Genomic DNA, 24,832 nt, shown 5'->3' with positions numbered 1-24,832 from the left:
GAAGTTCTTGAAGCAGCCAGAACTTGGTGTTTGCTTTGGGAGGGGCCAGGGCACTGGAAAGACCACCACAGGGGGTCCTAACCTCATCCGTGGAAGAGGTCAGAGTAACAGATCTGGGAAGGCTCATTGGTCCTCATGATGCTCAGGGCCTAGAGTAGTTACGCTCCAGGAAGACACTGCAGCTTCACTGTGGCCGTGGGAAAAAAGCAGAGGAAGTCCTCTGACCACAGACAACCGAGGTCCACCCAGCCTGCAGGCGGGAGGCTGCCTCCACACCAGGCTCTGCTGATTCTGACCCAACCCGGGGCCCAGAACAGCTGCAGAGAACAGGAATTTTACAAAGAGTTTGATTTTATTGATATTTAAATATATTAAATATTTCACTGAAATACATGGTACATCACCCTTCCCCCTCCCACAGTGGTTACAGTATAAAACCAAGTCCCTGGGCCTCCTTCCCACTGGTTTCTCCTACCAACCAGTGAAGAAGGGGGCAGTGATAGCCCGGGAGGAGAGCACGGCTGGCACTGTGGTACAGGGAGCCAGGGTGTGGACGGGCCCTTCCCGCCTCGCAAGAAGCAGAGACAAGTCACCCAAGACTGCGGTCTTCCCACTCTGGTCTCCTTACACCCTCACCCCCACCCCATGTCTCCAAGCAGTCCCTTCCTATCCAGGGGTATGGCCGGAGGGAGGGAAGCTGATACTCTGTCTGGACCAACTAGTCTTTCCCCCTCTTCCTGCCTTGTCTTAACTAAGTGCCTAATGGCCTGTTTGGTTGATGCAGGAAGATTCCCCAAAGGCAGGCAGTTCAAATCAGAAACCAGGCCTCTACCAGGAGCTAGAGTCAGAAAGGGCATGAAGAAGGGAACTTGCCCTTTCTACTCCCAACCCAGCAACTCTGGGACCCACTCTCCTTTGCCTCTCATCACCTCCAAGACAAAGCAGTCTTTAAGCAAAATTCAGGCTTAAATAGGTACAGACAGAGAAACCAAGGCACCAGCTAATTCAGGCCAGAGGCAAGAGGTTGCAGGGAAAGGGATAAAAAGAAGGCAGGGATAGGACAGGAGTATAGAATCCAGCCTCCTAACCCTCCTGCCAGCCCTTGCAGGCTTCATGGGGGTTGGGGAGCCAGAAACATGCTAGACTTGGGCTGAAGGCTGGGGAAGGCCAACTTTCAGGTTCCCCTACCCCATCCCCTTAGTACCAGTATCTGGGTCCTCAGAAGGATCCCATGCTACCCCAGTACCAAAGCATACCTCACCCCAGGACACCAGCTGGGAAACCCAGGAAAGTCCTGAGCCTCTGCCCACCGAACCCCAGACAGTTCAGGCTGGTCTCTGCCCAGGCAGGGAGATAGTTATGCTGCACACATGGCCCCAAATGGCACTTAGGGATTTGGCACAAAAAGGACTCTTCTCCCCAGGGACCCCTTCTCTTGCCAGGACACCAAATCCCACTCCTGTGCAACCTGGGCATCTCTCTCCATCCTTTGGAACCTGAAACACCGCCTTTTCCCCAGAAGACAGAGGCCCACAGGGGAGAGGCGGCCTGGGTGGAGAGCTGAGGAACAGGAGCACGAAGGACACAGCCCTGGACAACAGACACGCACACAAAGACCGACATGCGCACACACTGCACAGACACACAGGCCCTCCCAGTGCCAAAGGCTTGGGAGGATAGTTTGGGATCAAGGTCATCTTCCTCCATGCCCTGGCCCTTTTCTAACTTGGCAATTGAAGTGGTAGAGAAGCTCCAGCCCCCCACTTGCCAGCAGACAGCAAGAGAGCACAGGGGCAGGGTGACCTGGTCCTGACCGTTGGGCCCTCAGACCAGAGTCCGGCCCCACCCCCCCTCCCTGGCCAGCCTGCTCTCTTTGGCACCTGCAGGTGAATTTCCAGGCCCTGCTCTGACATCCCCACACAAATGCCTGCTCTCTGGCCGGGCATTTTCACAGTACCAATGAGGCCAGATGCCCCTTTCCCTGACACTTTGCAGGAACTGGGGCTAAATCTGAGCTGTCAGAAGTCCCTTTGTTCCCCTTTGGGGACAGATCATGGGACTAGGATTTGGCAAATGGAAACATTCCCCTGAAATATGGACAGAACTGGGTTCTGAGAGCATCTCCCTTCTCTGCCTGTGCCTAGGAGGGAGACCTGGCTGGGGTCAGGGGGCCCCAGGACCATGCTGGGGATGCAGGCATAGCAAAGGCAAGCATGGAATAGGCACTCTTCACACCTGCCCCAGTCTTTGTACAAAGTATTCCCAGGAGAAAGGGAAAGAAGGGCCCAGCCCTGAGCCTGCTGCCCAGACAGGGAAAGGGAGGCATGGCAAGCTGTCATTTCCATCTTTCAGGCAGGAGGGCTCCCACTGCTACCCCCTCCCCTGCTCCCAAAAGCTGGAAGAAAGGAGAGAGAACAGCCCTGCCTCAATTTAAAAAGAAAGTCACTTACAAAACCCTCTTGGTATCCCCTCATTCTCCAGCCTGAGGGCAAATGAGCATGGTCCAAGCACAGCCTGCTGGGTGTTCCCTTTTGTGGTCAGCAGAGTCTTGAGGTACAGTGCCCCCTGCCACAGCTTCATCCAGCAAGCACAGAGTCCACTCAAATGCCCACCTTGGTCCCTTCAGCTAAGTTAGTAGCTGGGCCCTGCTAACTGCTGGGACCCCCATTGAGGAAGTAAGTGGTCATCTCCCCCTTGCCCTTCACCTTGACCACCCCTCGACACTCCAGCTGGTAGCCCTTGGCAGCTAGAACCTGGTACAGGTCCGTGGTCACCTAGGAGGATGGGAAGGGAGACTGCTTAGCTGGGATCCTTCCTGCTACATTTGTAGGGGCCCAGGGGTCCTCTCATCACACTAGCTGCCCTCCCCCACCCCCCCACCCCACCAACCACAGCACACTGCCACCCTATCCCTGTCCTAAGGATTGCAGAAAAGGACCTACAGAAGCCCCCTGGACCCATACCCGTACAAGCCTCTGCTCACATGCCCCTCACCTGGATTCGGTCAGGAACCCCTGTGCTGTCCATCCGGCTAGAGACATTCACTGTGTTCCCCCAGATGTCATACTGTGGCTTCCGAGCCCCAATGACGCCTGCCACAACGGGGCCCATGTTCAGTCCTGGGGTGGAGAGAGCATAAGACATTTGAGATGAGTGGCTTTCCAGGGTCACCCAGGGAGTCATCTCACCTCCTGGCACCTTTAGAAGGACCCAGAGAAGAAAATGGCCAAGGGACAAGTGTCCTGGTTGTAAAGAATGGTCCTGTCAGGTGAGGAGCTCCCCCGAGGCAGGACGGCTCTGCTGGGACAGCAGCTCACCTACCGAATGTGCGCTCTGTGCCAGCCACTCTGGTAAGCATTTCCATTAGTATTTCATCCTCTCAAAAGCCCTAAAAGGTAGGTAGCAGTATCCCCATTTTCCAGATAAGGCAAGTGAAGCTAAGAGAAGGTGGATGACTTGCTAAATAAGCCAGTAAGTGAAATATCCAGAATTCAAACCAGACCGCCTGACTACAGGACCTATGCTACTAACCACTCCCATCCTCCGTTCACCTGAGAGGAGGTACCCCTCATCACACTGGCCGTAGGTAAGGACACAGGTACTGGAGTCGACATAAACCTGGTTTTGAATTCCAGTTCAACCACTTACTAATTACTTAATCTCTGAGAGTCAGTTTCTTTATCTTATCTGTAAAAGGGGATGATAATGTGAGGATTAAAGTGTGAAACAGTGCCCAGCACATAGTTGGCCCTCAAAGAATGATTTTTGTCCTTCATATCAGACAGTATAGTGAGAGAAAGGAAACTGACAAGTGTCCCGATGGGGGATCTGTGATGCCGTCCTGCCTGGTCCCTAGGCTTTCCCCAGAAACAGCCCGGGGAAACCCTCCAGCCACCAGGCCCTCTCACCAATCTTCATCTGGAAATTGTTGAAGGAGTGCTCATTGATGTGCTTCATCTGCTCCATTAGCCGCATGGCATAGTCTGCGAGGGCAGTGATGTGGGAGCGGCCCACCTGATCATAGGTGCTGGCATTCAGCCCCGAGGCAGCCATGTAGGTGCTGCCAATCGTCTTGATCTTCTCCAGCTGCCGGAACCGCTCCTCACTGATGATCTGGACAGCACAGGGGAGCCCGGCTCTCAAGGCAAAGAGGCCAAAACCAGCCCTGCCCCCAGTGCCCGTTCCTTGCCATGCCCTGGCCCGTTCCCTACTGCCCTGTCTCAACAGCTCCCCTCCTTTTAGTGAGAGAGCCTCCCTCCCAGCTGCTGGTCTCGGAGCAGGACTGAGGAGCCAGGAAGACAGGCCTCCCTCACCAGGCAGCCATCAGAACCCAGGCCAGGGCTTGAGCGCTCAGCTTCAGGTCCACCCAATAGCTCACTCACAGAATCCAAACCACAGAAGGGATATCGAGCATCAGTTATCTCAACCCTGACCTTTTGGGAAACCGAGTCCCAGAGTGAGGAAGTGCCTCCCCTCCAGAAGAGTGGAAAGCCCATCCCTGGTCTGGACGTTTAGGACACTTCCTTATATTTTGCTTCTATTTCCTCTATTTAGGGGACCATCTTGCTTATTTGGCCTCATCAGGCTCTGTCCATAGACTCTTGCTTTCTTCTTCAATGACATTCACCTGGTACCTATCCTGACTCCTCCAGATCCTCTTGTCCTCCTTTGCTCCCTAACAATGATGATCCTACCCCACTGGGGCTCCCCTCTATGCTGCCTCTTAACACCTTCATGGGTCCCTGTCCTCCCTCCACGCTACCTACCCTTACCCTGCCCCTAACATCTCTGGGTCCCATAAAATCTCCCTCCCTTCTCCACCCACCCCTCCAACCCAGCCTTCTCAACCAGAGTTCCTCCCACTCTGCCAGCACCAGCTGACTAGACAAGCACCTCATCAAAGTCAGCGATGATCTCGTTGAGCAGCCGCAGGCACTCGACGCCCTCATTGTTTGCCTCCAGCTCCACGTAGAACTCAGAGAAGTTGGCAATGGAGGCAAACATGACAGCCACACACTCACAAGACTGATAGTAGAGCTCATCGTTCCGGCGCTCCCGGGCCAGAAAGTGGGCGGCCACATCCTTGGGCAGAATGTTGTGCAGCAGCCTCCGGTTGTAGGCCTGGAGCTCCTCCATATCCTCCTTCTCCCCTGTTGCCTGTGGACACCACACCCATCACCCAGTGCCCACCATTCACAAGGGGCGGGTGCAGCAGCCAATGCCTGAAGGTGGGCATAAGAGGGAACCACGTGGGAGAAGGAAGGCATGGACAGATGAGGCCTAAAGAACAGGCAAAGGGGTGAAGAAGGCAGGAACAGAGACACAGAGGAGGCATGGAGCCAAGGTGGGCTTGGGGCGGCCAGAGCCTTAGCCAGCTAATGAGATGCATTTCTGGTTTGGCCTAGGCTCTGCCCCCCAAATCCTCTCCCCTTTCCCGGGCCCACGCAGTCACCTGCAGTTTCCAGAGGAAGTCCAGGCGGGCAGTCGATTCCACCTGCTGAGCATGCAGATACAGCGCCAGCGCAAACACCAGCAGAATCACGGGGGTCATGTATTTGAGTGCCACCCTCCCTGCAGCTGGGCTGCGGGTAAGCAGAGGCATGCTCAGTGTCTGAAGGAGGTATCTGGCAGCCCTACCCTTCACGGCCTCAGAGCCCTTACTCACCAGTCCACCCCATTGACAGTCTCATTGGAAGAAACCCTGGCAGGAAGACACAAGAGACAAAGTCATCGGTTCTCCCTGGGATACTGAGTGGGGGTAGGGAAGGGGAAACAGAAACTGCATTTACTGAGCACATACTACAAACCAGACAATGGGCCAGGGCTCTGCTCATAGTCACTCATTAAGAGCAGAGGTTCCACTCCTGGCTCCTCTACTTACCAGCTATGTGACCTAGTACAAGCTGCTTAACTCTCCAAGCCTGTCTCCTCATCAACAAAAGAGGGATGAGATCTAAATAATGTATGCAAAAGGCTTAGCATGACAGTGTTAGTTACTACCATCTTCACAACCACCCTGTGATACAGGTGGCATAGTCATTTAACAGATGAGGAAACTGGGGCGCAGAAAAGTTAATCACCTGTTCAAGGTCACACAGCTAATGAGTGGCAGAGCAGGGATTCAAACCCAATGGACTCCAGGGCTTTTTCAACTACACCAAGCTATGGCCACATGTCACAAGGGGTGGGGTTTTACAGAGGAAAAGCCAGAGTGGTGTCCCAGGCAAAGCCCTCAAGCAGGAGTCAGAAGTTTTGGTTCCTAGTCAGGGCTCTGCCACTAAGCAGCTGTGTGACACAAGAGTGGACATGAAAGCATGCAAATTCGAAAGGGGATTTTTTTTTTAATGTCTAACCTAGACACAGGGATTTCCCAGCACCGGTGTTTCCCTGGGGTGACAGTTTGGGGTTATATGCTGGGAGTTCCTCCACCGCCTCCTTTCCCTGCACTGATGAGGGTGAGTGGTGACATTCCAAGGGCACAAGGGGCCTGGGCACCAGAGAGACTTCTGGGGGATGAAAGGGCCCGAGGATGAACTCACAAGCCATGGACGCCAAGCAGCAGATCATAGTTGTCAAAGATGGTGGCTGGGGGGCCCAGCAGAAGCAGCACCAAATAGATGAGCCCCAGGACAAAGATCATGGCCAACTTCCCGATGCTACTGATGTGCAGGAAGACAGAGCTGGCCAACAGACTCAGCAGCATGTTCCCGACGAAGTACTGGGGGCGACAGCAGAGGAGGTGTTGGGTGAAGGCAGAAGCCAAGGTGCCCCCATGCAGAGAGAGCCCTGCCCTCCCCTGCCTCACCTGAGCTCCCCTCCACAACCCCAACCCCGAACCTCTTCCACCCTCCAGTCATCCCCACACACACCAGGGCCCCCGGCTGCTCCTGAGTTGGGGACTCTGGTGAGATCCCAGTGCCCATCACCAGGTCTGGCGCAGGGGGGTCAATAAGTGGTGCTAATCAGGAAGCCCCTCCCCCTGCCCTGCTAAGCACTGCTTGGTCACCTCAGGGAAGCTGCAGGTGGGGGCGGTGCCCTCACACAGGGGAGTATCAAGACCCAGAGAGTAGTTGAGCTGCTGCAGGTGGCAGGCGGTGATGTCGGCAGGTGTTACATTCAGTATCCTCGCTGCGCAGGTTCGTATGGGGGTGTGGTTGCAGGTGAACTGTAGAAGTGGGGAGAGGTATATCAGGGCAACCAAGGCACAAGGGCCATACCCCAGGTGCCTATACTCCAGGGGCCCAAGTTCTCACTGAGGAATGACAAGATGGGGAGATCAAGGACGGAGGACTGGAATTGACCTCACCCCCTCCTTTGGGAAAACAGGCTCCCTGAGGGCAGGAAATGTGCCCCAGAGCCCGGAGCAGGGTTTGGCATGCAGGAGGGAGGACCTTTACCATGTTGGCGATGGCGGAGGTGAACACAAGCAGGACTGAAAAGATGCCAACTGCAGTGCTGTGTGCCCGCGAGCGGACAATGCTGCGTGACAGGCGTTGCAGGGCCTCAGGGAAAAGCTGCAGGTAGGAGACAGAGGAGTTGGAGGCCACATCAGCCAGGGGTATGGCCACCCAGGGGTGGGGCCCAATGAAGAGACACAACCGTCTCCTCCCTCTCCCCATGTGACCACCCCTGGCCCATGCTGCCCTCTCGCACCTGCCCTGGAAGGCCCCTACTCACAGAGCCACAGGAGTACACGGCGCAAATCAGCACCGTGATCAGCAGCAGCAGGAAGATCCCGACATAGATCCCAAGCATCAGCGTTGAGCTGGGACAGACGAGAGCCCGCAAAAATGTTACTCTGGAAGAATGGGTGTCCTTGTCCCACTTCCCGCTCCCCAGGTGGGCAGGGCGCGGGCTCCAGGGACTGTGGGCTTCTGTAGATGTTTGTGTGGGTGTTTAGGAAGGTTTTGGGAGGTGCTGGAGGGAAGAGAGGCTGAGCAAGGAGGGGCAGGGCTCTCACTGTGGGAAGACGAGGAGCTGGATGAAGCAGATGAAGCAGAAGACCAACAGGGCACAGGCCACGTAGGCTCCGAAACGGGGATCCACTTTCTGCGAATACTGAGGGAGAGGAGGCTGAGCTGGCACTGGGCTCTGCCCTAGGGAGGAGCATGCTACCAGGGCCTCAAGGGGGAGAAGCAGTTGGCCCAGTTGATAGGAATCCCCACCGTGACCTGTGGTCACCTAGCCACCCCCCCCCCCAAACCCTCTCCTGTTCCCTCCCCTGTGCTCAGACATCCCTGCCTGGACCTGCCTCCTCCCCCAGCCCTCCTCCTTCCGCATCCCCCAAACCTTCTTTTCAAGATCCTCTCTCTGGAAGGTGAGCAGGAACCGGCGCACGTGGTCCTTGCGCAGCTGATCGATGCTGCGGGCATCGATGGCACGGCCCAGGAACTCGTCTACCTCATCCTCAGGGTTCAGGGCATCTTGAGCTCCCCGGCTGAGGGCAGAGGACATGGCTTCACCAGGTGCATGAGCATGGCCATTGAGAGGCCACGCAAAGGGAAGGACATGGGCAGCACCCAGACTGAGTGTGAGCGAGGGTGTGGCACCTGCTCTCACACAAAACATTTAAGGTCCAGGAGAGGGGGACCTCTGCTCCCCACAACCCTGTCCCAGGTGCAAATGCCGTCCCCACATCCTCCTCCTCAGTCACCCAACTTACTTGTCTTTGCTGGAATCATCAATGCCCTAGAGAAAGGGACAGAGTGTGCAAGTGAAGAAAAAGCTGTCTGCCCTGCTTCCCCCCACCCCCCGCAACACTGCTGAGGGTTCCCCCATACCATATTCTTTGGGAATCTTGGGACCCCTGGGATGATATCATCTCTCCCACCCCCAATACCAGAAATCATTCATAGTGATGGCAGTCACAACAAGGCAGGAAGAAGAGGGAAGGGGGACACAGAGTATTAAGGGAGACAAGAAAATGAGGCCTAAGTCTATGAAGCCAGTATTATTCTAATCCCAAAACCAGATAAAGACAACACAAAGAAAGAGAATTACAGGTCAATATCCCTCATGAACATAGATGCCAAAATCCTTAACAAAATTCTAGCAAATTGGATCCAGCACTACATCAGAAAGATCATACACCATGACCAAGTAGGATTTATCCCGGGGATGCAAGGATGGTACAATATCCGCAAATCAATAAATGTTATACATCACATAAACAAATTGAGAGATAAAAACCACATAGTCACATCAATTGATGCAGAAAAAGCATTTGACAAAATCCAACACCCTTTCTTGATAAAAACCTTCAGCAAAGTGGGAATAGAGGTATCATACCTCAATATAATAAAAGCCTTATATGACAAACCTACAGCCAATATCATATTCAATGGGCAAAAACCTAAAACCATCTCACCTAAGAACAGGAACAAGACAGGGATGCCCACTTTCACCACTTCTGTTCGACATAGTACTGGAAGTGCTAGCCATAGCAATTAGACAAGAAGAAGAAATAAGAGGTATCCAAATTGGAAAAGAAGAAATAAAACTGTCATTATCTGCAGATGACATGATACTGTACATAGAAAACCCTAAAGACTCCATCAAAAAAGTATTAGACTTAATAAATTAATTCGGCAATGTAGCAGGATACAAAATTAATGCCCAAATCCATGGCATTTTTATACACCAATAGTGAACTTACAGAAAGAGAGATTAAAAAAAATCCCATTTACCATTACACCAAAAAAATTAAAATACCTAGGAACAAACTTAACGAAGGAGGTAAAAGACCTGTACTCAGAAAACCACAGGACACTGAAAAAAGAGATAGAGGAAGACATAAACAGATGGAAGAACATACCGTGTTCATGGATTGGTAGAATCAACATCATTAAACTGTCCATACTACCCAAAGTAATCTATAGATTCAATGCACTCCCCATTAAAATACCAATGGCATATTTCACAGACCTAGAACAAACTCTCCAAAAATTCACCTGGAATAAAAAAAAGACCCTGAATAGCTGCAGCAATCCTGAGAAAGAAGAACAAAGTAGGAGGGATCTCAATACTAGATATCAAGCTGTACTACAAAGCCACTGTTCTCAAAACTGCCTGGTACTGGCACAAGAACAGACATATAGACCAATGGGATAGAATAGAGAACCCAGAAATCGACCCAAACCACTATGCTCAATTAATATTTGACAAAGGAGGCAAGAACATACAATGGAGTCAAGACAGTCTCTTCAATAAATGGTGTTGGGAAAATTGGACAGATACATGCAAAAAAATGAAACTAGACCACCAACCTACACCATACACAAAAATAAACTCAAAATGGATAAAGGACTTAAACATAAGAAGGGAAACCATAAAAATACTAGAGGAATCCACAGGCAGCAAAATCTCAGACATATGCCGAAGCAATATCTTCACCGATACAGCTCCTAGGGCAATGGAAACTAAAGAGAAAATAAACAAATAGGACTACATCCAAATAAAAAGCTTTTGCACAGCAAAAGAAACCATCAACAAAACAACAAGAAAGCCCACTGCATGGGAGAACATAATTGCCAATGTTATCTCCAATAAGGGTTTAATCTCCAACGTTTACAGGGAACTCATACAACTTAACAAAAGGAAGATAAGCAACCCAATAAAAAAATGGGCAAAGGACCTAAATAGATACTTTTCGAAAAAGGACATAAGGAAGGCCAAGGGACATATGAAAACATGCTCAAAGTCACTAATCATCCGAGAGATGCAAATCAAAACGACAATGCGGTACCATCTCACACCTGTCAGAATGGCTATCATCAACAAATCAACAAATGACAAGTGCTGGTGAGGATTCAGAGAAAAAGGAATCTTCGTGCACTGCTGGGGGGAATGCAGACTGGTGCAGCCACTGTGGAGAACAGTATGGAGTTCCCTCAAAAAACTAAAAATGGAACTCCCATTTGACCCAGTAATCCACTCCTAGGAATATACCCCAAGAAACTAGAAACACCAATCAGAAAGGACATATGCACCCCTATGTTCATAGCAGCACAATTCACCATAGCTAAGATTTGGAAGCAGCCTAAGTGCCCATCAGCAGATGAGTGGATTAAAAAACTGTGGTACATCTGCACAATGGAATACTACGCTGCAGTAAAAAAAAGAAGGAACTCCTACTATTTGCAACAGCATGGATGGACCTGGAGAGCATTATGCTAAGCGAAATAGTCGGTTGGAGAAAGATAAATATCACATGACCTCATTTGTGGAATATAATGAACAACACAAACAGATGAACAAAAATAGATCCAGAGACAGAGAAGCATCGATCAGACCATCAAACCTCAGAGGGAAGGTAGGGGAGGGGGGGGAAGGGGTAGAGATCAACCGAAGGACTTGTATGCATGCATATAAGCCTAACCAATGGACACGGACACCAGGGGGTTGAGGGCATGAGCGGGGGCAGGGGGGGCAATGGGGAGATAAGGACACACATGTAATACCTTAATCAATAAAGAAAATAAATAAACGTTAAAAAAAAAAAAAGAAAGAGAGGCCTAGGTCCTGGTGCTGTGGGCCCTCACCATCTGGCGAAAAGCCTTGGAGTCCTTGGTCCGGGAGAAGGCCCGGTCGGGCACCCAGCGTGGCATCAGCCCTTCCATGGAGTTGGCCCGCGTCCGCTGCAGCTTGGCCAGCATGGCCTTCTCCTCTTTCTGTATGGGCAGCATGGGCACAGGCTTAGGAAAGGGGCCCAGAGAAGGCCTCTGCCCGCACCTCCCATGTGTCCTTCTCCCCGCCTGTCCCTCCCCGGACCCACCCTGGCCTGACCCGTTTCTGGCTGGTGCCCAGGATGAGGAAGGTCTCAATGTGCTGCTCCTTAAGGTACGCGTTGCGCTCACCGCCATGGCCGGGCTCCACCTCATAGTCCCCGTTCAGGTACTGCAGCGTGGCCCGGGTGATGTGGATGCGGCTGTGCGGGTACACGAGGGTGAGACCTGGGCTCTCCCACCTTGCTCCCATCCTCACCACCTGGACCCCACACTCACCCGGCCCGGCCCCCCGCCTCCATGTGGTTGGCCAGAGTCACGTCATTGGACCACACATCGAATTGCCATTTCCGCAGGCCAAGGACACCGCAGTGCACGCGCCCGCTGTGGATGCCCACGCGCATGTTCACGTTCACACCTGTCACCTCACGCACCAGCCTGGGAGGAGGTGGCTCTGGCTCAGCTCCTGGCATTGTCTTCCCTACTCCCATCCCAGAGCCCAGGCCTTCCGCTCCCCTCAGAGCCAGGCGGGCAAGGACAGGCCCGGTGCAGGGCACAGGAGCACAGCCTTGGCTGGTTGTGGGCAGAGAACTGCATGGGGCTCAAGGACAAATGTTTGAGAACTGGGTTCACCAGCAGGGGTCCCGCAGCATCTGTGGAACTGAGCTAGGAGAGGAGGAATCACTGTTCTCCCCACGGGCCTGTTCAGCTGGCATTCTCTCCAGCCCTTGACCCCCTCCCCCTGGGTCCCGCTACCCCACCCTCACTGGCTAGAGTCTCAGGTACACAGGGGCCTTTACAGGGGCTGAAGATCCATCCTCCTCCCCAGTGATGGATCTCAAAGACAGAGAAACTGGCCGAAACTAAGGAAAAACCCTGAGAGCAGCATATCAAAGGGTAGGAGCAGTCTGGGGCACCTTCAGTTCCAGGAAGCCTGGGAGGGGTGCTGCTTACGAGATGGCCTCGATCATGTCCACCCCCATCTCCACACAGCAGTGGGCATGGTCTGTCCGGGCCTCTGGCAATCCTGACACGCAGTAGTAACAGTCCCCTAAGATCTTGATCCTCAGGCAGTGATTTTCCTAAAGAGGGAAGAGTTGGGGGAGAGTCACCTTACTCTCTTGCCCACCCCGCCTCAGGCCCATCGCCCTCACTGCAGTCTCGATCTGCCCCCACACCTTCAGGCTGCTGCCAGCCAGGCTGTGCTCCCACCACAGTCCACCCTGCCCCCAAGCCCCAGCACCCTCACCGCAGCCAGCTTGTCAAACCGGGCAAAGAGCTCATTCAGGGTCATGACCAGCTCCTGTGCAGTGCACTGGGATGCCAGGCTGGTGAAACCTTCAATGTCCGCAAACAGGATGCTGTGGACGACGGGGGAAGATAGAAGGTGCCACATGACCCTCCCAGACTCCCAGATCCCCCACTTTTCCTGGCATCCTTCCACCCCACCCTACCTGACGTTGTCATGCTTCTGGATGTAGATCTTATGGAACATCATGTCTTCTTTCTTTGTGTTAATGTCTTCTTTCATCTCCATGGCAACATGCTGGGGCAACACTGATAGCAGTAGCCGCTCCTAGACCAGTCGTTTTGACAGGGCACCACTATTTTCTTGGCCTCGCTTTTTTAATCCCTCCTGGTTCCACCACCTTCCCAGAGCCCTCCCAGACTTCTCTGTAGACCTGCGCTTCTCCTCTGGATGGTAGCCTGACCCTCCTCCATTACAGCCCTCAGCAGATGGACGACCCAGCCCTCTCTGACCACCCACATCCAACCACACCTCAGACGTGTGCTCCCTTCCACCCTGAGGACAGAAACGCCAGTGTCTCAGGGCCTCTGTGACACACAATCAGAGAACCATTCACACTATCCCTCAGAGCCGTATGGGGCAGCAGATCCCACCTGCGGGAGGAGGTGGGGGAAGGCCCCTCAGGGAGAACAGTCCCACCTGCTGCCGGTTCTCATGCTGCAGGTGCAACCGGGCTTGGATGTAGCCTCGAGTCTCCTGAAAGGCCTGTCGCTGCGACACCTCGGCCGGGTAGTGTGTGCAGATGCCAATGACGTTGGTGCAGAGGAACAGCAGCACGTTGGCACCGAGCTGCAGGAGGGTACGGGGGCTTGGTGACCACCCTGCCCATGCACAGGTGTGGCTAGGTTCTGTAGATGAACTCCTCTGGGGAGGAAGGCAGGGATCCTGTGCCCTCGGTCCCTAAACTGTCCCCACCCTGTGATACATCTGCCCTACCCGCCCCCCCGCCCCCCGGCCGCTCCCCTCCCACCCTCCAGGAGTCCAGCTCCCTTCCTGGACCACTGCACGGCTAGAAATGAGATCTTTAGACAGCTCCTGGGAGTGGAAGCACAGACCTGGGCAGGTAGCTCACGGGACTGAGCCCAGCACACTAAGCTTTCCTACCCCACCAATGTCCTCAACAAAAGACAAATGCTGCAGCTTCTGCGCCTGTTTCCCCTGCAGGACTGCCCGGGAGGCTGAGCCCTACATCCCTCAGTGAGTGCCCAGGACAATCACCCCATCTCTCTGGGCCTCTGTTTGCTCATATGGAACCTGGAGGGGAGAACAGGAAGATCTCTAAGGTAAGCTCCCTCCTGGCCCGGACATAATAGTAATTACTGTTATTGTTACAGGAGCTAATTTGTTTGCTACCTACAATGTGCCTAGATTCTATATATGTGTCTTTTATACATCAACATATGTATTTCTTCAACTCTATAAAGTAACACTATCTCATTTGAAAGGTGAGGGACTGAGGCACAGAGAAGCTAAGTAACCTGCCCAAGATCACACAGCTGGTAGTGACTGGTGTGGGACTTGAGTCCAGGGCAGTCACACTCCCAAGCTTCGGTCCTAACCCTGCTGTACAGTACATTCCAGGTGTCCAAGGTTCCTACTCACTCCATTTACCCAAGCTCTTGAGTCCCAGCCTCAAAGTCCAGGCTTGGAAGTCATCGATTCTACAGACACAAAAAACCCTTCCTAACTGGGATGGGGCACCACCACGCCCAGCCACCCCCAACACTTGGCCCCATAACCTAGGACCCTGGTCTCAGGATGTTCAACCCTCAAGCAGCATTAGTAGCACTGACTGGAAGCTGGTCTCAGTGCTTCTGGAAATTTAGGGGTTAACCTGGCATTCGTGGCTCCACCCCAGAGTTGGCTGGGACAGGGCTCTGGTTTGGGGAGAAGGGAGGGAAAGAGCACCAACTGGAAGCCAGGAGTTCTGGGCTCTGCCCGCAAGCAGACCTAGTCTTGCAAATTGGGCAGGTCACTTAATCTCTGGGGCCGCAGTTTCACTTTTCTTGGGTCAGATGGAGGAGGGTCTGGCTAACCCCTGAGCCATTTCCAGCTCTGACCCTCTACCATTGGCCTCCTGGTCTCCCTCCCCAGTCCAGATTCCAAGCCTCCCCCCCCACCCCTCCCAGCAGCAGGGGTGAAGAGGGGGGCACACTATCTCCCTCAGGGGTTTCTAAGAATAGCCCCTAGTGGGGGAGAAGTAAAGGGGGGGGGGCACAAACCAAGCAACTTCCCTTCCTGGCCCCAGGAGCCCAAGAGGAAAATGTGAGTCATGATAGAGGGAAGGGGAAGGGGGACGAGAGACTGAAATAGATCTGTACACAGACCCCTATCGAACTGTGAGAAAAAATGGATGCCAGGGCACTGCAGGAGACTCCAAGTGGGGCGGAGTGAACTGGGTGAAACTCTCAGTGTGTCTGAGCGAGTGGGTCAGAGACGCAAGGCTTCTTCCCGTGAGTACGAGCGAGCGAGGCTGCATCTGGGAAAGGGTTTCCTAAGAGCCTAGAAAGGAGGCCACATCCCCACCCTTCCCAGAAGCCACAGCCAACTGGGTGCAGGGAAGGGTCCCCAGCTCAGGGAGGAGGTATGGAAACCCCAGCCCTGGAACTAGCACAGGGGCAGGGGCGACTTTCCCCACTCCCCCGTAGAACTGTGCTTGCTGGGCCCCCCTGGGTGAGGTTATAGCCGGTGCCCCTGGGGAAGCGGGAGGCTGGCATAGTCCTGGCCTCCATGGGACTGTGCCTCCCCAGGCAGGCTCTGGGCACCATGCCAGCTGAGAGCAGAAAAGAGACACCCACCCACCCAGAGACGGGTGGGAGGGGAAGGCAGGCACCACCTCCGAGCTCCTCCTCCCCCAGAAGGCAGTCCAAGTCCAAAGCCCAGTGTGACAGCTATCCTGGAGGGAAGTAAGGGGCAGGGGCACAAGGACCCTGGCCCTTTAAGAGGCCTGACAGTGCCCTGCAGGCTCATGCTCCACAAACAAAAGGGCTATAAAGTTACTTTTAAAAAGGTACATTCTGTTCTGGGAGCACAGGCTAGGCTGGGAAGGGCATCAGGCCAGAGCACCCAGCTTCTCACCCTGGGAGCCCCAGGCAACTTCCTCTTTGTGGGTGGGGCTAGGGTGGGCTCCGGGCCACAAGCCCTGGGCCAGGCGGAGGCTGGCTCCCTCAAACCTGAGCACAGAGGACAGCACCATCTACATCAGGGTGCCAATGGCGGGATCATGAGGTGTGCTGGCTGGGGGGCTGTGCCCATAGCAGCCCCTGAAGGATCACCTGGCAAGACAGCCTGGTCTACTCCCTGGTCAAGGGGATGGCATGAGATGGCCGACTCCACAAGTTCACGTCTCTGACAGGGACTTCCTGGGTGCCCCTTCACTGGGTACCCACACCTACAGCGTTCCCCACACCTCCATGCCCCACATGAGAAGGCTGAGCTGCCCTGCCCTGCTGTTAGAGTCACTCTGGGAGAGGGTGGGGCCCGAGCAGCAACATCATGAGGTAGACACTATTTTTATCCCTGTTTTCTAGACTGGGAAACTAAGGCTGGGAGAGGCAAGGTTAGGTGTCTAGGATCTCACAGAGAAGAACGCAGCCCATTGGATGACCAGGTCCTCCTGCAGCCGAGCCTTTAATTCTCACTCAACACCATGTCAAGCCCACCTCATAAACCACTCAACTCAGAGGCAGCAGCCAGCACAGGCAGAAAACCTGAAGGCAGGGCTGCCAGACCCTTGGTGCCCAGTGGGAAAGGAGAGGGCGGGATGAGCTCAGACCCTAACACCTCTCTTCTACAGTCCAACCCCGTTCAAACCACTCCCAGTCCCGGAGGTAACTGACCCACTCTTCACCCTCCCTGTCCTCCCAGAGAGCCTTGGTCCAGGAAAGAGGTAGCTCCTCCCTTGCTAACTCCATCTAAACCTGCCCACTTCCTCCAGATCACCACCTAGAGCTACATTTCGGAGATGGCACCAGGGCCTGAGTCTCAGGTGTCTGTCAACTGGGAGCCAGACATGTCAACGCCCGGATGGTCACCTACACTGGCCTCTGGGCCTGAAACAGCTCCACCTCCAGCCTTACATTATGTCACTATGGGCTACATTTCACTAAAGGGCCTCAAGCCGAAGAGCTGTAGATTGTGGCCCACAGGGAGCGTACAGGCTTGGGTACAGGAGACCTCCCTCCTCTCAAGAGTGCCCTCTTGCCCTAACCGGTTTGGCTCAGTGGATGGAGCATCGGCCTGCGGACTCAAGGGTCCCAGGTTCGATTCCGGTCAAGGGCATGTACCTTGGTTGCGGGCACATCCCCAGTAGGGAGTGTGCAGGAGGCAGCTGATCGATGATTCTCTCTCATCGATGTTTCTAACTCTCTATCCCTCTCCCTCTCCCTCCCTTCCTCTCTGTAAGAAATCAATAAAATATATTTTTTAAATGTGGTATATATTTAAAAAATATCTGGCTGTCTTGGAGGACACACTTCCTTGTCAGCTCTCTTAACAGAAGCTTATTTAAAAAAAAAAAAAAGAGTGCCCTCTGCCCCAGATCCCAAAGGGAGGCCAACCCCTGAAACCTGACCTCCCATCACTTGCCCCTCTTCCCAGATATAGCCAGACATCCCTGTACCCCATAGCCACCCATGACTCACCCACCCTCGGTCACCAGACCCCTTCTCATTCTTAGCCTGGTGCCCATACCTGTCTTCCTGACACCCACCTGCTTCCAGAGGAAGGCATCACCACGGTTGAGCTGCCAAGCCAAGATCAAATGCAAGATGGAGAGGCCCAGGCCACTGAAGACAGCTGCCCGCATGCGGATGGGTAGGAGCGTGTAGGTGATGTAGACAAAGAACACGGGGCACCAGAGGCCTGCGGACGGGCTGTGGGGGTTGGCTGCCAAGGCGCCCCCAACCTGCACAGCCGCCAGGATGCCCAGCACCACGTAGCTCACTACCCACATGGAGTCCTGGCGGAAGCTGTGTTGGTTGCACACCACCATGAGCACCACAAAGAGGACGGCCGCGCAGGCCAGCAGGGCCACGTAGGCGGGCTGAGGGGGGGCGGGCGCGGCATGGAAGGCCAGCAGCACAGCGGTGAGCAGCACGAGCACCGCCATCAGCAGCGTGAGGCTGCTCTGGTTCATCTGGAAGAAGTACCGCTGGTACAGGCGCTCCAGCTTGGCGGAGCGGAACTGCTTGGACTGGAACACCTGCACCAGCCGGCGCCAGCAGGATCGCCTGCTCCGGGGTGCTACATCGGGTGCCACCTCAGCCGCCCCAACGGCCACTGTTGTCTCAGGGTCCTCAAAGCCCAGGGCCACGGCCCGCAGCCCCAGCTCAGTGCCCTTGCCAGGGCCACCCCTCCGGATGAAGGCCTCCTCCTGCCAGGGGCACTGAGGTGGGGCTGCAGGGGTGGGGCTGGGCGGCTGTGCATCCCGGAGGCAGCTCATATAGCGGGGTGCGCAGAAGCCACTGGTCCGAGTCCCATGACGAGGGCGCTTCTGCCCATTGCGTTCACCCCAGGCCGTTTTCCGTTCATCCACTTTGGGGACCAGAAGGCCACTAAACCATGACATGCTGCAGGGAGGAAAAGAATGAGACAGTATGAATACCACCATCACAGCCTGCCACCACTAGCAGCGATTATTAACTGGGCACTTCCCATTGCCAAGTTCAGTGCTTCAGACACATCGCCCTCACAAAATGACTCTGGGGGAGACCATGGTATCCCCACTCGACAGGCGAGGAGACACACGGAGACAGAGGGAGGTGCGGTAACTTGCCACATACGTGTGAGGACTAAGATTCTAACCCAAATCCATCTGATTCCAAAGCCGCACATTTCAACATTCACCTCTTCCCTAAAAGGCACAAATGTCCTGGTGATTACAAACCCCAGTGCCCGTGTCAACGAGCAAAGCGACCCTGGCTCAGGAGGGTGCACACCCTGGGCACGGGGACCGGCACCAGCCCACACCAGCACGCTGTGGCCCTTGGCGTCCCGGTGGAGCCTGTTCCGATTTTTCAACAGAAGCTGAAAACAAATATATAGATTTCAATGAGAAATCTCCTGGTTTTTAAATGCTGGCAAGTAACTCACATTTTTCAATGCGGCAAGCCAAACAGATCAAGCCCACAGAATGGATTCAGCCCGGGAGCTGCCCGTCGGTGACCTCTGTACAAAAGGCAATCTTTCCGCATCCTCCCCCCATCACACTCAGACACACGCTCACACACGAGGCCCACTTCGCCGAGCTGAATCCAGCGTCTCCCTCAGGTCACGGCTTACATGGAACTTCCCCAGGAAAGACGTCCCAGCTAAGTCTGGTTCCCTGTTTACCCTCCGTACATTTCGTCCATGCCACTTACCACAATGATAATTCAATCACCCTTTGTTTGACGTGTGTCCCTCTGACTATACACAGAGTATATCTATTTTGCTCAGTGTTTTATCCCCAACACCAAGCACTACACTTGGCTCGTAGTAGGGACTTCCATAAATGTATGTTGAAAAGATAGAAAGCTCAAAGGCTTTGGTATAGAGCAGCTGGCGTGAAATAATAATGGTGACATGATGATTCTTCATCTCTCTCACGCACTCCAGTCCTCTGTGCCGGTCCCCGATACACGACGCACAGGCTAGCCTGGGACCTTGCTGCTTGCTGTTCCCTCTGCCCGGGACAAGAGCTGCTCAGGTCACAGCTCAAATGTCCCCTTATCATGAGTTTTCCCTAACCACTCTATTAAAATAGCAACCCCCTTTCCTGGAGCCCCTATCTCTCTTCCTAGCTTTATGCTTTATTTTTCTCCGCAGCGCTTATCAGCAACTGCCATTCTATACACTTTTCTTATTTCTTTGTCTGCAACCTCCCTAGGGTCCACATACATGTTCACTGAGCAGATGAATGGGTGGGTGGATGGGTAACACTCCCGTGCACTTTCTCTGTGCCTTAAACTTTTCAGGGTCCTTTTTACAGGCCTAATTCCATCTGATCTTCACCAAAACCCTATGAAGCTGGCCCTGTGGCCACCTGGGCACAGGACAGATTTGACAGGGGGAAAAACTAAGTTCCACTGCAGTTTTATATGGCTGGCCCAAGTTACAGCGATCACGAGTAACCAAATCAGCCCCGGAGCTCAGGTCTCCTGGAGTGAAGTGTCTTAACCTGGGTGGGAGGACTCCATGACGACACCCTCAATGTGAATGTGTCTCCCAGCGGAGCCCCGCGCCAGAGGTGAGCATGAAAGCACTGCCATGCATGGTGCCCGTGCCCCCAGCAGTGCTACACTCCTCCATGCCACAGGGCACCCGGGGGGGGGGGGCTCCTTGTACTGAAACCTGCCATCAGCAGCATGACATCTGTACTCACGAGGGGACACGGGGAGAGTACCCAGGACTGGCCCTAGGTGGCCACAGGACCGGCCCCTCCAGCCAGATAAGCTGTGCTCCAATCAGACACCCAGGGGCCCACAAAGCAGAATGCAAACTGGGATCTCTCTGCACAGAGGAAACCCCCACCCCCCTGGTTCACCCTCAGCCCAGTGTTCTTGCATCCCTTCTCCCTCATCCCACAGAGCAAGCGGCGCACCCTTCAGACTCCTTAACATCGCCAGCAGCACCATATGGAGAGGAAGTCAGAAACCCAAGACTTCTGATCGGGATGTTATTTGCAAAAGGTCACCAAAGCCTGGCTCTTCAAAATACTTCATTAGAAGCGTGATCTTTGGAGAGAGACCAGGTTTCAAACCTTACTGCGGTTATTTGCTATCTTCACCGCCTTTGACAAGTTGCTAAATCTCCCTGGGTCAGTTTCTTCATCTGTGCAATGGGAACAGTACAAGCGGTGAGGAAAGACTCTAACAGTACCTGTCACGTAGCACACACTCAATAAATAGTTCTTCCCCCACCCTACGCCACTATGAACCCAAAACTCCCTGTGTTCAAGAGATGGAATGACAGAAAAGTCATGAGCAAGAACACCCATCTCCCCAGCCAGTCAGACGCCTGGTTCTATCAGTCCCTGTGTCCCCAGCTGTCAGTCCCCAGAGCTGCTGGAGACAGAGCCCAGAGTGAGCAGGTTTCCCACCCCACCCCATGATCCTCTGCCTTCGTCTCCTCCCCCTTACCCAGTCCCTTGACCTGTGACTATCCCCACCAGCACCACTGGCCCAGAACTCTTTTCCCAAAGGACCTGCTTCTGGCCATGTTCCCAGCCCCCTGGAAGCACATCCGAACATCTGGCTCATACCCCCAGAGGAAAGGGCAGAGACTGTCCAGGGGAACACATGACCCTCCCAAGAACACACTGACTCCCACTGGGGGATGGCTTCAGAGCTCTGTAATTGTCCAACAACTGCAGCCATCCCGCCCCGGGCTCCACTCCAGGCACTGCCCATCTTGGAGAACTCACCCCATGTCAGGCTGGCATGGCAGGGAACAGGGGAGGGCACTGTTCAAAGCCACAAAACTTCCCTATATGGTCCCTCAGTCCTCCTTGTCCAGGAACCCATCACTATGAGCCACAGACCACCTCCCTGTTCCCCAGAGACAGGCTCCTGGGTTTGCGCCAACAATGTCCTCCTCCACCCCTGGCTCTTCACGCTACAGATCTGCTGCTCCAGGCACCACGGGCTCCCACACGTCCATTCAGCCTGGCAGGCAGAGGCCCAGGGCCTCCCATACCTCAAGTCCCTCCCAAACCTGGATCCGCCAGCCCGAGACTCAAAGTCTGAAGTGGGCCACGGCCCAGCCCCAAGGATGGCTCTGTTCACCGCGTTGCCCAAACCTTCTTCCCGGCCACTTCCTGTCCACCCTCTCTCCAGGGCCCCTCTGCCCCTGCCCTCCTTGGCAAAAGGAGGCTCCAAGGGATTTCATATGACTTCAGAAAAGTTCATGGCAGAAGGCACTGCCCAGGCAGGGCCCTCCAGTGCCAGCACCACCCACCATGCTGGGACACGGGCCTCGATTCCAGGCCTTTCCAGATGTAGAGGAGCCTCCCCTGTAGGAGGTCCAACATTACCTTCTCCTGGCTTCCCCACAGACTGCAGAAGGCCCCCACCTCCACTCCCAGCCACACAAGCCCACCAGGCGGCCCCACCTCGCCGGACACTGGTATGGGGAGAGTCCCACCGCCTGTTCCACTTCTAGCTTTGCACTAAGGCCCCAGAGCCGGCTCTTCAGTCTGCTCCCGGCCCGCGGGCGCAGCGGCCCTGACACCACCCCTCCCCTGCATTCCCAGGTCTAGGGGGAGAAGAGGGAGACTTGCAGACAGAGGCATCCCTCCCTCCGCCCAGGCTGCCTCTCCTTCCCCGGAACACAGCCACTCTCTAAGCCAAACTTGGAGGCTCGCCCCACGGCGACAGCCCTCAGGACGGCGCCTCCCCCGAGCACGCCGCTCCCCGGGCTGGGAATTGGCTCCGGGTGGAGGAAGGGACGCGTGCGGCGGGGAGTGGGGGCCGCGAACCTTGAGCCCCCCATCTCCTCCCCGACTGCCTACCCCCGCCCCAGCGGGCCTCGGGCTCCCCGCAAACACTCTCGAGACTCGACAACCCGCTTCCGCGCCCACCAAGAAACTCTCGGAGCCGGGGCGGGAGTCCCCCAGCCGCCCCGAGCGCCCGCTTCCCCCACTCCCGGGCGCGTCTCACCTGCCGGCCGGGGTCGGCGCCTCCCCCGGGCCCCCGCCCCGCCGCCCCCGCGGGCTCCGGCCGGCGGGCCGGCCGTCCCGCGGTCCTGCTCCGTGCCCGCGCGTCCCGGCCGTCCCTCCGGCCGTCCGCCGTCCGCACGGCCCGCGCCCCCTCCTTGCTGTCCAGCGCAGCCGCCCTCTACCCCGGATCCAGAAGTCCCCTCCCCGCCAGCTCCCCGACTCCCCGCCTTAAAGGCACAAGCTCCTTTTGTCTGGGCTCCCCTCCCCCTCCCCAGACGCGGGGCTGGGCGGCCCACTCCGGTTCCCAGGAGCAGGGGAGGGGCGGTGGAGGCTAAAGGAGGCGCCCCCTCCTTCCGCGCGCCCCCTCCTCTCCTCTGCTCGCTCCCTCCCCCAGTCCTGGGGAAACAAGCGGCCACTGTTCTGGGATCAAGACCCCGGGGGGTAGGGGGCCGGCCGGCTGGCTCCCGGCTCCCTGCACCAGGGGCTGCATCCTCCAGCCTCCTCCCGCCACCCTCACCCCTGGGGTCTCCCGGAGCCCGCAAACACGCCCTGGCGCAGCGATGACTTCCCCGCCCCCCTGCCCCCTGCCCTGCACAGGGCGGGTCGGCTTTCTGGGCTGTCAGGGACCCCTGGGCCTGAACCGCTACTGGGCGCCCACACCTCACCCCATCCCATCTGCCTCCCCTAGCCCCCACCCCCACCCCCGCCTGCCACGGCCCTGCTCCCTCCCGCGGGAACTCAGTTTAATAATTAATTAAGATTTCATTCCACTAGGCGCCAGGTGTGTGCAGCCTGCTTCCCCGCTCACCACTTTTTTCCTCCTCCCCCAGCTCTCTGGGGCACTGGCCGCAAAGCGAACCCACTGCACCCAGAGCCCAGCGGGGGGACTGAGGGAAGGGGCACTCGCCGAGCTACCCACCCGCGGGCTCCACTCACTCTGCGGAGCTCCTCCCGGCACCTGGCAACCTGCATAGTCCCTCCTCCCCCAGCACTTTTTACCCAAAGGGTAGTGCTTCCCTGCTGGGGGGTTGGGGAGGGGGCGGCGAAAGGGGAATACATTCTGCTAGGCTCAGGAACTGAGAAATTGTTTGGGACTTTATTTTCCACGTTTCCAAGCACGGAGGAGTAACCCAAGTTACCTGGGTGATGGGGAAATCTTGTGCAAGCTGCTTTAACCCTTTGAAGGTTAAACCAGAGGGTTGCATTCTGGGGATGTAGGTAAGTCTGACACGGTAGAGGGGGTGCCATTCCTCCAGCGCTGGGAGGAGGGCAGCTTGCCTGACATTCCTTGAAGACCACCCCACCCCACCCTTATCTCAGCCGGACCTATAGCTCCTCCCTGGGCAGCCAGCCCCTTCCCCACCCAAGGTCACACAACCTGGATATCAGACCCACCCCTCCCTACATTCTTGTCCTTCAAAGCCCAACTCTTGTCCATGTCCAATACCCACTGGGATTCTTAAACCCAGGACACAGCTTGAGGCAAACAAGAGGGGGAAAGAATTAGGAAAATGCATTTCCCTCAATTACCAGGCATATACTGTATAACTGCATCCTATATACACTTACTCTCTTGGAGACTCCGCTATGAAATGGGGGTGAAACTACCTGCCTCATCTTTCTTACAGGATTTTGAGGATCGACTAGAAAAGCGTTGGTTAAAACGTTTGAGAGAGGGATCGGTTATTCTACCATGTATGATTCTCAGTTGTGCAATTTGACCTTTGGGGCCTTTTTGCCTGACTTCTTCCTTCAAGTGGCCAGTGCTCTCACCACTATTAAAATGTCCTCCCTAACCTGAGTCCAGTATCTGCCATTTACCTCTTAGAATAATATGTTTGTGGGCCATATGGGGGAAATGCAGAAGACAATTAAGAAAAAGAAATGTGTGCCTTGTGAAATTGATATTTTGGAAAGGAAGGCTCAGTCCTTTGTTTATTTTAGAATGAGAAACATTTTGGACGCCACTCAAGTAAGCTGGATAAATATGTTAGGGGTCCACCTCTGAGCACTTTAAATCACACTGGCTTCTTCTACCTCAGCGCGGGGCTGGTGTTAGTCCTGCCTCCTGAATTCCATTTCCGGTTACTGAAGGGCAAACACCATGGGGACCTTACACTATTGGCTGTTCGGGCCTTAAAAATGATTCTAGTCTCTTACTTC

At 55.0% G+C, this 24,832-nt stretch overlaps 1 protein-coding gene across 2 annotated transcripts; it reads right to left on the bottom strand.

Annotated features, from left to right (window-relative positions):
* Nucleotides 1-339: 339 nt before the first annotated feature.
* On the bottom strand, nt 340-22,817 carry ADCY6 (adenylate cyclase 6). 2 transcript variants are annotated; one of them, XM_008140615.3, is made up of 22 exons: nt 22,671-22,817; nt 17,744-18,602; nt 13,672-13,821; nt 13,178-13,299; nt 12,973-13,084; nt 12,678-12,805; nt 12,003-12,161; nt 11,785-11,926; nt 11,541-11,669; nt 8,663-8,688; nt 8,290-8,437; nt 7,961-8,058; nt 7,678-7,765; nt 7,398-7,514; nt 7,007-7,165; nt 6,540-6,718; nt 5,666-5,701; nt 5,453-5,582; nt 4,894-5,157; nt 3,909-4,113; nt 2,995-3,119; nt 340-2,774 (listed from the first exon to the last, which is right to left on the bottom strand). In XM_008140615.3, exons 2-22 carry the CDS (start codon nt 18,599-18,601, stop codon nt 2,649-2,651), a joined length of 3,501 nt encoding a protein of 1,166 aa, XP_008138837.1. In that variant the 5' UTR covers nt 18,602; nt 22,671-22,817; the 3' UTR covers nt 340-2,648. The 2 variants fall into 2 exon arrangements, with proteins under 2 accessions (XP_008138837.1, XP_028000081.1); XM_028144280.2 differs by lacking the exon at nt 12,003-12,161.
* Between the last annotated feature and the right edge of the window lie 2,015 nt (nt 22,818-24,832).

This window comes from Eptesicus fuscus, chromosome 7 (genome assembly GCF_027574615.1).
Source record: "Eptesicus fuscus isolate TK198812 chromosome 7, DD_ASM_mEF_20220401, whole genome shotgun sequence".
Classification (NCBI taxonomy): domain Eukaryota; kingdom Metazoa; phylum Chordata; class Mammalia; order Chiroptera; family Vespertilionidae; genus Eptesicus; species Eptesicus fuscus.
The sequence above is the reverse complement of the archived record's forward strand: the minus strand, read 5'-3'. Positions and strand labels throughout refer to the sequence as shown.